General features: G+C 37.2%; 3 protein-coding genes across 3 annotated transcripts in view; 2 read left to right on the top strand and 1 right to left on the bottom strand.

The window, feature by feature from the left end:
* akap9 (A kinase (PRKA) anchor protein 9) overlaps positions 1-4103 on the bottom strand; it is a 64688-nt gene extending 60585 nt beyond the window's left edge. Inside the window, 1 exon segment of the mRNA XM_029442772.1 lies at positions 3869-4103. Within this exon segment, the coding sequence (XP_029298632.1) occupies positions 3869-3916 (48 nt within the window). The 5' untranslated portion in view covers positions 3917-4103.
* A 4592-nt stretch (positions 4104-8695) lies between these two features.
* mterf1 (mitochondrial transcription termination factor 1) lies at positions 8696-11414 on the top strand. Its single transcript, XM_029443253.1, has 2 exons — positions 8696-8840; positions 9664-11414. Exon 2 carries the CDS (start codon positions 9708-9710, stop codon positions 10842-10844), a length of 1137 nt encoding a protein of 378 aa, XP_029299113.1. The 5' UTR covers positions 8696-8840; positions 9664-9707; the 3' UTR covers positions 10845-11414.
* Positions 11415-11955: 541 nt separating this feature from the next.
* Positions 11956-14301, top strand: part of dus3l (dihydrouridine synthase 3-like (S. cerevisiae)) — a 9977-nt gene continuing 7631 nt past the window's right edge. The window contains 5 exon segments of the mRNA XM_029443876.1: positions 11956-12222; positions 12668-12778; positions 13308-13578; positions 13679-14030; positions 14133-14209. Coding sequence (XP_029299736.1) covers positions 12702-12778; positions 13308-13578; positions 13679-14030; positions 14133-14209 — 777 coding nt within the window. The 5' untranslated portion in view covers positions 11956-12222; positions 12668-12701.

Below are 14301 nucleotides of genomic sequence, written 5' to 3'. Positions count from 1 at the left end.
CAACAAATCTAAGCCATGATTAAAGTCAAGCATCATTATAACCTCTACTGAGAATAAGGTGCTCAAGTGGCGTCCTCCTCCTAATGACAGCCGCCATAGTCTCCTAACCCCAGAGGAAAAACAGTGGGCAGCGAGCAAAATAAAAATGTCTTTGGAACAAAAAGCTGAGCTCAAAAAGGTAAATATTTTCTACTACAAATCATCCAGTTCCAGGCTCAGTAACTTCAACTTTATGCTGGATTTTGGCCAGTTGGAGTGCATGGCATATACTGTAGGTGCCACATACTGGATTTCAATTCAAGCCTGTAGGACCCCTCTGAAGTGTAGTGTGTCGGATAGTTTCTAAAGTTCCTATAAACCACAACATGGCATCATGGGGTTGTTTTCTGTAGTTTGTTCAAAGTACGGTAGGGTTCATCTGAAAGACAATCCATAAACATTGTAGTGTGTGACCAAACAAATTGAACTGAAAGACTGTAGAAATCATTCGTACATCCCAATATTTAAAATCACACTAAAGCTGTGATGATGATTGAGCTATTATGGGCATACAGATCCCATCTGAAAAGCTTTTCTCTTATAAAAGACAGTGAAACCCAACCAGCCTCTTTCATGGTATGGCATCTATACTATTAGTTATTAATCAGCTGAGGTGTGCAACTGCAGCATCAGATCACATTTATACTTTCCTGCTTTTAGAGCTTTTCTGCACGATGCTGACTGTTTCGCCGGACACTCAAGCGAAAAGCAAGTTTTTCTAAATATCAAAAGAAAGGACTTCCTTCAGTCATAACCAAAATGTCTAGAAGTGCACAGGAAGTTAGGTTCAGTCGTCCTCCTGGTTGAAGCTAATTAAAACTGGACAGCTGTTAGACCATCACATTCAATTAATCACACAACAATCCCTTCTCAGGCAGCACAGCATGACATTACAGGAGCTTCAAAAGCAGTCAATGTTATATATTCAAACATATCGGAATGATAAAGACTGCAGCATAAAAGTAAAACCCTCCTGTGTCAGTTGAGCAAATTAATAATATAAATAAACAATGGTGGTCAAGTCTATTTACCATATAGAGCTGTGCAGGGCACATACATGGTTAGTCACTGAAAGGATTAACCATTCAGGGCAAGCTAAGTAGATCAACTTGTACCTTTGCTGCCCTCAAAACCTCCAAAGCTGCCTGAGTGACCCTAACCTTTAGGCTATTTGAACCCCAGCGCAACCTACTTGTAATTTCCTGTGGCTGCACTTTTAGAATTTGCTGTGTCAAACGGTTTCTCCAATTGGGTGTGAACATATTTACTACTGTAAAAAGTCCAATTAAGGCTATAATATATGAAATATTTGGTTTGGAAATAATGACAATAAGGCATCTTTTTAGCATCACAATTAGCTGCCAAGAGCACAAACATAAATCTATGACACTCATCAGATACTTTTTAATCAGTGACCAGAAGGCACATTAGAGAAGCAGAGAAACAAATAAGTATGCAGTCATGAATAATGCATGCATCCCTTGTGCCAAATTAAAAACCCTGCAGTGCCCTACCCCTCAGCCAATCAGTATTATTCTGAAAATGCTAGAACAGCAAAAAGACTGGCACATGTTATTCACAAGTTTTATTTAAAAATCAGTGCTGTTCAACATACGGTGTGTTACGGACTAATGGACAGACAGAACAGGACGACAGAAAGAGGTAATAGACTGGTGGTGACTGTAAAAGGTGCCATATCTGAGTCTGGGAGTTTCTTTGACCTAACATCATTTTTCCAACATCTTAAGCTCATCACTGCAGTGTCTCAAAAAATGACACCTTATCAGCCATGTAACTGGAGAAGTGAGCTGAAGTCTTGCACCAGTTGCTCCATTATGCTGGTAATGCACTTGCCACAGAGAAAAGTGAAAGCAACAATACATCTGCAGCTGATGGCCTGGAACAATAGACAGACAACACCATCCCACGATTAACGCTCGTCTGGTATGACTCAATAGGCACTAGCTTGGGACTGACATAATTCTAAGCAGGGGTTATACAATAGATCATGGACAGTTCTCCTTTCACTCAGACATGCATATGAATATCTTCCCTATACCTGGTTCGAGAAATCTTTACGCAGCCACTAATCTTTGCCTCAGATTTTCAGAGCAGCAATCCTGAATCTTCTTAACTATCACCAAAATCTATTGGATTCAATTTTAACGGTAGGTCACACAGACACAGACTCATTTTTATATCTAAAACAGCGAGTTTAAATGTTTTCTCTTAAGTTTTGGAAGTTTGGAGAGGCAGTGTCATGTCTTCATTTAAACACTCCCCATAACTTGCTGATCAACTCTGACATACATCAGCTTGGACTCAATCCAAGTTTGCAGGATCCAGTCGGACTTTGGGAGTCTATTAGAAGAAATAATAATGTCCTGGATATCTCTGTTAACTATTATAAATGTGTTATTCAGTGAAATATCTTGTGAAGTTTCTCCTGAGGGCATGGTGACATAGTACTGTGTAAAAAATAACACTACAGAGGAGCCTTTTATAATCTAAAATGCCAAAGTCATAACCACGGAGATGGTGTTTCTTATGGTCTCTCCCACTGTGCTAACCTAAAAGCCAGAGCACCAGCTCCAGTAAGAAACCTGAGTGACCTAAAGAGACACCGAACAGCGTATTACACGTTTCTCTGCAGTATCAGGATGTGTAGTACCTTTTCAAGTCTGCCTAACAGAAATCATTCACATTCTCAATACCAACTGTTTGTAAATGTATGGATTTGTAGAGCTGGAAACTTCAACATTAAGAGCGATGAACAGTTATATAATGAGGGATGTATTCGAGAGTTATAGTGATGAATACCTATTTGTGAAGTTTGTGTCAAGATGAGGCGATTAAGTCTATAATCGCTAGATTGTTACACTATTTAATTCCTCTCTCTTTTGAACATTTGCTTGATCCAGTTAGCCACATGTATGTATGGTGTGTTATTATCATACTGTATATTATATTTTTTATGGAGGTTGGCACATCACATATTGTTATGGTCTACTGGCAGGCATGTTCTGGTCATAATTCATACCTACAATGTTTGGGTATACAAATATCGATAACAGAGCTGCTGCAAGGTCATGTAGTACCTCAGCAGTAAAAGCTATAAGAAGCCAGTAAACATAGCTCAGACAGAGCAATGTACCATTTTTTATTGCAATTTATAACATGAAACAACACTCATTTCTATGACATAAAATAATAAAGATGACATGGACATCAATCCACCTTTACAAGGCAAATTAAAGCCCAGTATTATCTTGCTGTAGCTTCATTGTTTTACATTAGTTACTGGATGGGTGGGGGTTGTCCACCTGACCTAAATGTTGATGCAGCTGATTGATGAAGTCAATGTAACACAAAGTTTGGCATGTGGGGCAGTGTTTGCTCTAGCCAGTGGGGATATGTGTTCTGTAAATCCTGTTACACCAGCCTGTCCGCCTCACTTCAGGTGGCGTTTATAAGCCGTTGATAACGTGACAGATTGGGTGATTAAGTTAGCATTGAATGCACACTCCTAGTCTGATAAAAGTATAATTCAACACTGGAGTAACGTTAGACATGCAGCATGACAAAGGAGTCTGTGGCTAGCAGTATGCTAACATCCCGGCGAGACAGCCAACCCCCGGCTGTCAGAGCAGGGCGCATGTTTGCTGGGAATGACAGCTGAGAGGGGAGGAAGAAGGGGAGGAGGGGGACCAAAAACAGCTGACAAACCCAGCCGTGAGGAAATAAGTTGTCGACAACCTTAAGTTACTACTTTACAGCAATAATAACAGTGTCATTGACTTACGCGAACACCAAAAACTGAGAATCCTACCTTTGCTTTGCCGGCCTCCAGCTTCTTCTGCCTCTCCTCGTCTTCCATCACCGCGGTCCCTGTGGCTGAAACAAGAGGGAAACCGCTTCATGCAAAATATCAGCGAGATAAAATCTAAAAACTAACGGTTAAATATGTCTCTCGTCTGGCTCCCAGCTCGCCGCCAGTTGCATTCACTATGTGGTCTCTCCTTGTTGGTGGTCTGCCGCCATGTTTTCCACGTAAACATGAGACTCGACAATGATGACGTTGTGTAGGTGCCTTCATGGCCACGCCCACTGGCATTCCACTGGTGTTGCCTTCACGTGCTGGCAGAAATGTGGTAATTACTCCAAATAAAAACGTTCACCACTCATTGGCTACAGTTTTGATCAGTAGTAGAAGAGTACATTATAATATTGCTGCTGCAGAAACAGTTTATTAGATTGGCAACTTTTTCCAAAGCTGTTACACCAAGTGGACCACTCTTTTTCAAAATGCAGTTGTTGAATATCTTTGACATCAACATTCTCCAAACCTGCAAATTTGTTAAAAAGCAAGGTTTAATAAGACAGATTTACCTTTTAAATTTTATATATTATTTTATTAACAATTCACCATTTCATTACCAAACTAGACAGACTGAGAATCTTGATCTTCCTTTGTATTTGCTAAAACATCTCGTGGTCATTTTTCTATCAGAGTTCATGGGGTTATCCTGTGGGATGAAAATGTACATTTAATGGATTCCTCTGTCATTGTCCATATGGAGTATAAAGTGGAATTTATTGGAGGTACATGTACCTCAAAATTGTATTTAAGTAGTACTTTAGTAAATGTACTAAGTTACATTCAACGCCCTGCAGCCTAACAATGAAACAGTTGTTGACAATCTAAACTTTCTTAAATAAACCACATGGCTCTGTTAGTTTGTTGTATTTACTTTGTCTTTTTTCATGTTTTGATCTATGAGGTTTAGAAGAAAATCTGAATTTGTTGAGGCAATACTGACATTGCAGAATCCCTTAATGTTCTAATGTACACTAATCTTGTTAATAATCATTATTTATATAATCAACATATCAGAGGATTTACATGTCATAAATCTCAATGCAGTCTAAATCCTGCTTAAAACGTCTGCTCAGTTTCTATGGTAACAGGAGGAAAGGCAGAGCTGTCCCAGTTGAGAGGTTTCTTTTTTAACACGAGATATTGTCATTTCAAAGCTGTGTTTATTTTGTTTTTGTATTAAAGACTTCAGCCATGAACTCACATTTTATAGCATGGCCCTTGATTTGGCCATTCTGAGCACATTTAACAACAGCGGCGTATACTCCCTTGAAAAGCAAACATTTGAGCTTCATTGGCTGAATGGGACATCAGGTAACATGAGAGACTGGCATCAGTTTCTCGGACAGATGGAGGACAAAATGTCCAGTATTTAACGTAGACTCTGTGTGGAATTGATCTTGAGTCTACAAATAGTTTAAATATAATCAATACAGGTTAGCAGAGCAGCATCTGTTCTGCAGACATGTTTAAATTTACAAAATAATGGCTGAATTGTCATTTTGGTTCATTCATTCATTCTTCCACGTGAATTGCTGAACAAATTGGAAATGTGGGCAGCAATTCAAATGTCTGGAACCAGTGATAACCAGGGCGTAGTTACGTTTTTACAAGTGTTGTTGTCATTTTAACTATATTTTATAGTTACACTTCATATATTTTATATATTTGATTGGTGTATCTTTGTTTGTATCGTTTGTTTTGTGCTTTACACAAAACAAATTATACAAAAACTACAAATAACTCAATTAGTATATAAATAAACTTTGTGCTAACTTTATTTACTTCATTAAAGTCTCCTAATGTAACCTCAACCTGCAGAGATAACACATTTTAAAATAAAGTTTTTTTGTTTTCCTATGTTTCATTGTTATTTAATTGTGCAAATACATTTTCTTTAATTGGCCACATTGCCAAGAATATTATTCTGATGGAGAGATACTTGCAATACTGCTACTTCATATCAGATATTATCCTTTTAAGCTATATTCCCCCTATAAACAGACAAATTAAAGATCTTGAGTGAGTCCAAAACTGAACACACGTTAATGTAAAAACACTTTTAAATTAAAGTACCTTTGTATAAGCCACAGTCTTGTCATCTTGTGTTTCAATATGGTTATAAAAAAAAAGACTTTCTCATAGAAAACCTCCTGGAGTGACCAAAATGTAGAAGTTTCTCGTTTCTCCAGCTTATTAGAAACATTTAAAACATACCGGCAGCAGCAGCAGCAGCAGGAGAGGATGGTCTGTGTCTTCGGCTGACAGGAGCTGAACAGCTTATAGTCTGGCAGATTTTGAATTCCACCCATCTTCTTTTAGACATTCTTACCAACTTGATCCCACCTGTTTGTGCAACGGCGTCTACAGGAACCGCTGAGCATTTGAAAGTTTCGACAGTTTCTGAATTATTGATTCACTGAAGGAGTACTGTGTCAGCAGTTACCCAAGCAACTTTACCAAGTAGACCACAACAAATGGATCAGGACAGAAATCTATTCAATTTAAAAAACACAACTGCAGACATATGCAGTAACCGATGCATTCACACTGAACATATAATGGAATCAGACGACCAGGATGCAACGAAAAATGTATATTAGTTATGAGTATAAAGAGATATGTATGTTTTCTATAAGAGCACAGCCTGATTTTTAGGTGCATATGTCTGAAACTAATTCAATTTAAACAACAGCAGTACAATAAAATACACTTTTAACAAAAGATAAAGATACAGCCCAACTGACTGTTGTATTGTGCTATCTCAATTATATAAAAAAGAAAATATTTAAATTAATTATCCCAATTACTTGGAGAAAGCCCATTAGATGAAAAAAAGCCCTATAGGGTGAACTTAAGTCCTTTACCTTTTCTGTTCTTGTTCTGCTATTTGGTGTACATGCTATTTGAAAATGTTCACATAAATACTATGTTATTCCAGTAAACAACTGTACATATAATGATGCAACTGATGTTTTTTTATTTTGTTTTTTGTCTGTGTCATTTGAAGATGCATGAGCTAAATGTGTGGCACGACAGAGCAATAAAAAAACAACTAACTAACTGTATTAGACTGCATTAGTTTTAAATAGTGTACACAAGAAAGTGTTAGATATGGCCATGGAAGCACCAATAAGCCACAATAAATGCATGTATACGTATACATATATATATATATATATATATATATATATAGCCTATATATATTTATTTCATTATTTTACAATCAAATTCCAAGCTTTCTTTCTTACATCTTCCTTTTGTTCCTCTCATCATTTGTCTTACACTGAAAATTATTGAAACATAAGCCATAAGAGTTGCTCCCTATCACATCATTATGCAGATAAAGGCAGAAATGTTACGAGAAAGTGTGTGAAAAGTGTGTCTGGTAATAAACAAATAAACTATGTCCTGTTGATTGAAACAAATTACCACTGACGTCATGGAGGAAGCTGCTTTCACTAAAATACTGCGCTCACTTCAATCTTACAGCAGCGGGGTGAAAGCTCATTTGCACAATGAAGATATTACTGTGCGGTGTTAAAATATTCACGAGTGGTGGGACTCATCAGTACAGAGAGGCAATGGGTCCGAAGGTTCTTCAGTGCTAAGCTGTAAGCCACAACACATGGCAAACGCTTTTGGACATACAGGATTGTCAGCTGTATGTCTGGCATTAATTAAGTATTAATGCCAGATCACAGTCCAATATACTCGACATCTTAGAGGTTTTATGATTATACTGAAAACATTAAGCTTGTATCATAATACAGCTATGATTTGAAAATCCCATTTCACTCTGATAGCTTTCTAAGAGAGTGAATATTTATTTACAGTGTACATTTTGTGTACATTAGCAATGCAATTAAACAGGGGGATAAAGAATTAAATTAAATGTAGGGTACATTAAAAAGTTCAAGCCCCTTATTACAAACTATAATTAAATAATTCATCTTCACCCAAAGGCCTTGGATATTTATGCCAACAATAATTGATGATAATAAATGTGCAGAAAATGTCATTGAAAAGTTAATTGAATTGATAAAATGAGAGGAAAATAATAATAAGATCTAAAATCCTTCTAACAGCCCTGCAACCATTACTGGGTTGTAATATTGTAATATAACAATATTGTCAATCTAAATAGCATCTTATTTCTAATTATATAATTAATCCATGGTTACCTTTTAATCGAGTGTATCGCTTCCATAGTGGCATGTATAGTGAAACCATGCACTTTGATGTCGATCAACCAAAAGGCGAAAAGTTGACCCGAATGACACACTTTAAATGACAGCACCCCAAACTGCTTAACGAAGAATAAATGCATAAAGAATTGTATAAATAAAATAATAATACAAACATAAATAAACAGGAAAAATGCAAAGGGAAATCAGAAATAAACAAACACATCATGATTAAATACACACATTTAAAAGTGAATAAAAAATAAACCCAAAAATAAAGAAATATATTAAAGAAATGTATAAAAACTAAATGCATAAATAAAAGGAAAATTAAATAAGAAAGTAAATAAATAGGGGACATAATACAAAGGTAAATAAATATAGAAGCAAATTTAAACAGGAATGTCAAGTTATTTCAAATTTCATCAATTAAATAATGTCAACATTTATTTTGAATATTATCTATTGCACATTTATTGGCATATTCATTTATTTATTTTTCGTCCTCCACATTATGACAGGTCGGAACCACTGGTCCTAAATGAAACTCATTTGCTTCCATCTATGGTTGAAAGTGAGAAGGGTTCATTTTGACTCCGAAACGCTAGATGGCGCCAATTATCGAGAGTTTTCCCTAGTTTCGCGTTTCCGCCTAATGTTTCCGATTTGCTTTGGCTCGAGCAGTCCAAAAATGCCTCTCCAGTATGTAGTTGGCCACGAGAAACAAAACGTTTGAGGTATGTATTATTATCTGTTTTCTACAGGAGGACTATGGCTTGACGTGTTGATGAATCGATAATAAATTGTACTCGGTGAAAGTTGTAACGGTATCAGTTAGGACTTGCTCGGGGCTTTCTAGTCGGTCATGGGGGCAAACAACGTTTCTCAACGGTTACATTTTTAAAGTTACAGTTGTAATGATAGACTTGTCTTCGACCTACTTGAGATTTAACGTTGATTGAATTGTTTATATTACGTAATAAACATTTTAGCTTGTAAGAAGAACGTCGGGTCACTGTCTTGAGAATTACTTTGTTGTTGTTGCTGTCTTCATGGTGTCTTGTTGACTTGTGTCTGTACAACTGAACCAAATAAGTGACAATTAGCCATCTAGTTAACACTGGAACATTTGTAGAAATGTTAATTAATATCCGTTGTCCTAAATAGCAAGTTAAATATGACAGGATTTGAACAAAAGAAGATATTTTGAGATGTAACGTGACGCCAACACTGCCGTGGTGGCAATAACTAAATGCACTAAAGTACTGTACTTTAGTACCATTTTGAGGTACTTTAAAATGTATGCTTCTTTTTTCTCGTACACTTTTCATGAGAAACCTTCCAGATTCATATTGTACATACAAAATCTGATCAACAAATAAAATACCATGCATTTTTAGTAGCTCCAACTCGACCAGTTTACAGTAAGTAAAAGTCAAATTTATATATAGTTGTCTTATATACATTATGCTGATGTGCACTGTTTATAAACAAACTTGAGTTTTGTTCCTTTTCACTAGATTATTATTATTCAGCTAAATATCTTTATTTTTCTTTTAGGTCCACTAAAACTGGCAGAGGCGTTGCGTCACGCCTAATAAAAAATGGCAGCAGTGGTGGGAGTGAGGGCTCTCCTAAGTCTCCATCGATTAGGGATGTGGCTCATTCCAGTTCAGTCGACATCAACCTGCCTTTCCAGGAAGCTTTGCAATGATCCTACAAGAAGTAATGAGCAAAATCCGGTGGTGGCCCCAGAGAATAAATCTCTGCTGGAGAATCTGAATCTCTTGGGAGTTGATGTGAAGATGGCACGCCAGCGTCAGCCCGGGGTGCTTCGTAAAGCCTCCACTAATGAGCGAGGTCTCGCTCAGTTTCTGCAAGGTAAAGGTGCCCACTGCAAAATAATCGCTGGCATTATATCCCGTTATCCCCGCGCTATCACCCGCTCGATTGAACACTTGTCACAGCGCTGGAATCTGTGGAGAAACATCTTCAAGACTGATGAAGAAATTTTGAGCATCCTGCATCGCTCACCTGAGTCTTTCTTCCGGTCAAGTGACAATGGGAACTTGGAGAAGAACATAGCTTTTCTGACCTCGCTAGGACTGAACAACAAAGATCTCCTTCGCCTGCTGACCACAGCGCCGCGGACATTCTCCAACAGTTTAGAACTGAACAAGCGAATGGTGAATTGTCTGGAAGACATCTGTGTCGAACTCGGTGGGAAGAATCCCGAGCAGTTTCCTAGAGCTGTCATATCTAGAAACCTTTACATTCTCATTCGAAGCACAAAGAGAGTTGAGACAAATGTTGATAACCTGAGAGATTTTCTTATGTTGAGCAATTCAGAACTGCTTGCTTTTCTTCATGGCCCTGGAGCAGAAATATTGGACCTTTCTAACGAATTTCTGAAAACAAATTTCTACAGTCTCCAACAGAAGATGGTTTTACTTGGCTGTCAGAAAACCGACATAAAAAAGCTAATCATCAGCTACCCATTGGTTTTGTACATTGGGAGGGAAACGCTGAGCACTAAACTGGACTGTCTCTTAGAAGGAGGAATAACAATGAAGCAGATACTGGAAAAGCCCAAGGTTTTAGACTACAGTACACAGAACATTACAAGGCGACTCGAGGAGCTGCAGAGAGTGGGGTTTGACTTGCAGCTGAATGGCATCAACATCCTGGACTCTAGCCAAAAGCGGTTTGTTAGAAGGATAGAGAAACTTGATGCCCCCTGAGGACTGAATGTAATTGTCTTTGTTATGATGTTGCATCATGTTGAATGCTGCTTTTTACTTGAACTTGGCTTCACAAACGTGTTCTTGTTCACGTACTTACTAGAATAAGATTTCTCACTTCTGGGATGTCTCTTTAGAAATAACAATAATAAACTATTATTTCATTATTGTTTAATCTGCAGAATATATTTTTTTCTAAAATAATGAGATTTCATTTCCTATACCCAAGGTGAGTCTGGAGTACAGTATGATGTTTAATTGTTTTTGTTTTGTCCAACCAATGATCCAAAAACACAAGTCTATTAAATGTTCTATCACATAAGGCAACAAAAGCAGCAATTCCTTACAAATGAGAGGCTTGCTGCTTAATTTTCTGTCAATAGACTAATCTTTTCATCTCTAATAGCTGTTAATCTATTGACATGAATGGTATTTTTGTAGCACTGACCTGCTAAAAAGTCCATTCCCCTTCATATGCACTTGGTCAAGATGTATAAATTACATGTTGGAGAGCTGCTCTTGGAATTCATGTTAGGATGCAATCTTCAAATAAAAGTGATCAAAAAAATGGCACAACATCTGAATCTGAATGTTAATTCTAGTGCTTTTTTGTAGTCATAAATATGTTATTACTGATATGAATGGTGCCAGTTCAAAACTGAAAAATATCATACATATTTAATAAATATGGGTAATCTTTTGTAAAAAAAACAAATATTGGTAAAAATACAGGCAAAAGACAACAATTGTTCTCTATTCAAAATGTTTCAACAATACTGAAATTACAACAAAATAGCAGGAATAAAAAAGTAATGCACAAAAAAACAAACATTTGATAGCACAAAAAGACAAGCAACCCCCGACCCCCACCAAACCTCTGTATTGGTCTTGGTTCATTACCATACATTTATTAAAATAGAATTATCAGTTATCTTTGTGATGGAGGAAGATCTGATTTTTTTGTTAACTAAATAATAGTGATAATCTGATTATACTTCGTTCCCGGACTACAGACCTCAATTTAAATCATTTAGTAGTTTAATTTGAAGATTTGTGCAGACGAACTGAAATATGCGGAACCAATGTTCGTCTGCCAGTACACCACGGACCTCACCTAACAGCTGCACAATTTCCTCATGTCGTTAGATAGTTGCTGTGCATGTGAATGTGTGAGACAAGCATACTCCCAAGTTTACCGTATTTGGTTAGTGTTTTTCCTGTTGACTTTTCATTGCTATAAATTAGCTTTAAATGCATTTGTAAGCTAGAAGCTAGGCATTTGTTTGCGTCAACAGCCTTGACATTAGCGGTTAGCTTGTTAGCAGGGTTAGGTATATCCAGTTAATGCTGCAGTAGCTGTTTACAAATTTAATAACAGGTAAGTAACTTGGTTAACGTTAATTTGAATTCAGTTTAATCAGGCAGGCAACCTATATGGAAGTAAAATGAAGTGGCTACAACTGACTTTAAGTCAACCCTTATGAATTGAAGTTACATTTGCAGTACAGATCTTTTGTGTAATAAATATTATAATACACTTTAATTGAATAGCCTTTCATTAAAGCAATGCAGCACACTGAGTTAAAATAAGGGACCATAGACAATTAATTTAAAACGGGATTAGAATGCCAATTTAATTTAAATAAAACTCATTTGACAATAGTAAAAGTGAGATAAAATGAAATAGTATACATAGCATGCATAACATAAGATGGACTAAACCCATTGAATATTACTAATTACAAAAATAAAGTTAAAATTATTCCGTATTCTAGTACAATAGATAGTTAGATGTGATCAGCTGATGTATCAACATGTTTTAGATAAAGGGATTTGGAGAAAGCCTCTGAAGGTGTGATGGAAAAAGCTGCGGAAGAAACCGGTGAAAAGAGGACTGATGTAGCTGTGAAAGGTCAGGCTGCCCTCAAACCACAGTAAGTAACACGCTCTTTGTGGAATACGTGACAAAGAAAACGGGTGGAAATCACTGCCAAACATTCTCAAGTGTTGTCCAGCAAAAAGTCTATGCAGCTATAGTGAAAGCACTTGACTTCTTACCCACAGTATGGACTCAGCTCTTACTCCAGTTTTACAAAGAGCTGGCTGATCCACATAGCTCTTGATGTAATTGTACCAATAACTTATTTATTAATGTGGTTATAGAGCAGCGAGAAAATGTGACAGAATATTTCTCCCTGTAATCGCAATTAATACCGGCTTAACATGTCTCCTGTCTCACATCTTATTGCTACAGCAGTAAATATAACCTTAGTAACACCTGAGCTAAAGTAAGATGCTGTTTCAAAGTACATATAAGTTGTAACAGATGAGTTGCAGGGCATCAATGTTGCACTATTCCACACAATAGTTGTCCCACATTTTCTTAAAGTTTTGTGTTGAATGTTTTGTTGTTGCATCCTCTAACTGACAGGTCGATTACATTTATTTTTCTTGTATTTTCAGATTCCTAACCACCAAAGAAAAATTTCATGAGTTTGTAGACTCTGGGTGGAAGGGCCCAAAAGGAGAAAAGACCAGTGATAATGACAAAGCCGAGGAGGCAAAGGATACACCTGTTGAGGAACCTGAAACAAAAAAGCTCAAACCTGACCCTGAGGAGAGGAAGGAAGGCGGCAAACCAGATGGTAAACGTATTCGGGGACAGAACAAGTCAAGGCCACACACAAAGCCTCATGCCTATGATGAAAAACGACTGTGTCCCTCAGTCATTAGGGTATGAAACTTTAAACAGCCTTTCAAAAATGCCACATAAAGTACTTAATAATCTCTATGTCCTCTGATGGTTATTGTCATGGCTTTTCCCATCAATGCAGGACAATAAGGAATGTCCCTTTGGAGACAAATGCCACTTTCACCATGACGCAGCCGAGTACATGGCCACTAAGTCTGCTGACATCGGGGAAAGCTGCTACCTCTATGACACATTCGGGAAGTGTGTGTATGGTCTCTCCTGCCGCTTTGCCAAGGCGCACACTACACCTGACTTCAAAACCATCGAGAACATAGAACTACTTAAGGCCAACGAGGGCAGGACCGCAGTGAAGAACAGCCTGAGTAAAGACCTCCAGAATAGTCTGAGGAAGCGTTCGGTGGCCTTCAAGAAGTCAGACGAGTACCTCAAAACACTTTCAAACAACAAAGACAAAATAGAACAACGCGGGAATGGTAAGACGATAAAAGAGGTTTTAGATTTTAGGCAACATGCATGCCATTCATCATCATTTGAATTTAAACTTGGTCTCATAATTCTGTCTTTCACACACTTAGGTGATACTTGTGCAGCTGAAGTATCTGCAGATCCAACAGGAGGGGAGCAGCGTGCGTCTACTGAAGCAGAAACACAGGTACAAACTTTCCCTCTGAGCACTTCCTCCTGGAGATATATATATATATATATATATATATATATATATATATATATATATATATATATATA

This window comes from Cottoperca gobio, chromosome 11 (assembly GCF_900634415.1).
Source record: "Cottoperca gobio chromosome 11, fCotGob3.1, whole genome shotgun sequence".
NCBI lineage: Eukaryota > Metazoa > Chordata > Actinopteri > Perciformes > Bovichtidae > Cottoperca > Cottoperca gobio.
The sequence above is the reverse complement of the archived record's forward strand: the minus strand, read 5'-3'. Positions and strand labels throughout refer to the sequence as shown.

Coding starts and splice junctions, on each gene's coding strand:
- mterf1 (XM_029443253.1), top strand. CDS start 9,708: ATGGCAGCAGTGGTGGGAGTGAGGGCTCTCCTAAGTCTCCATCGATTA.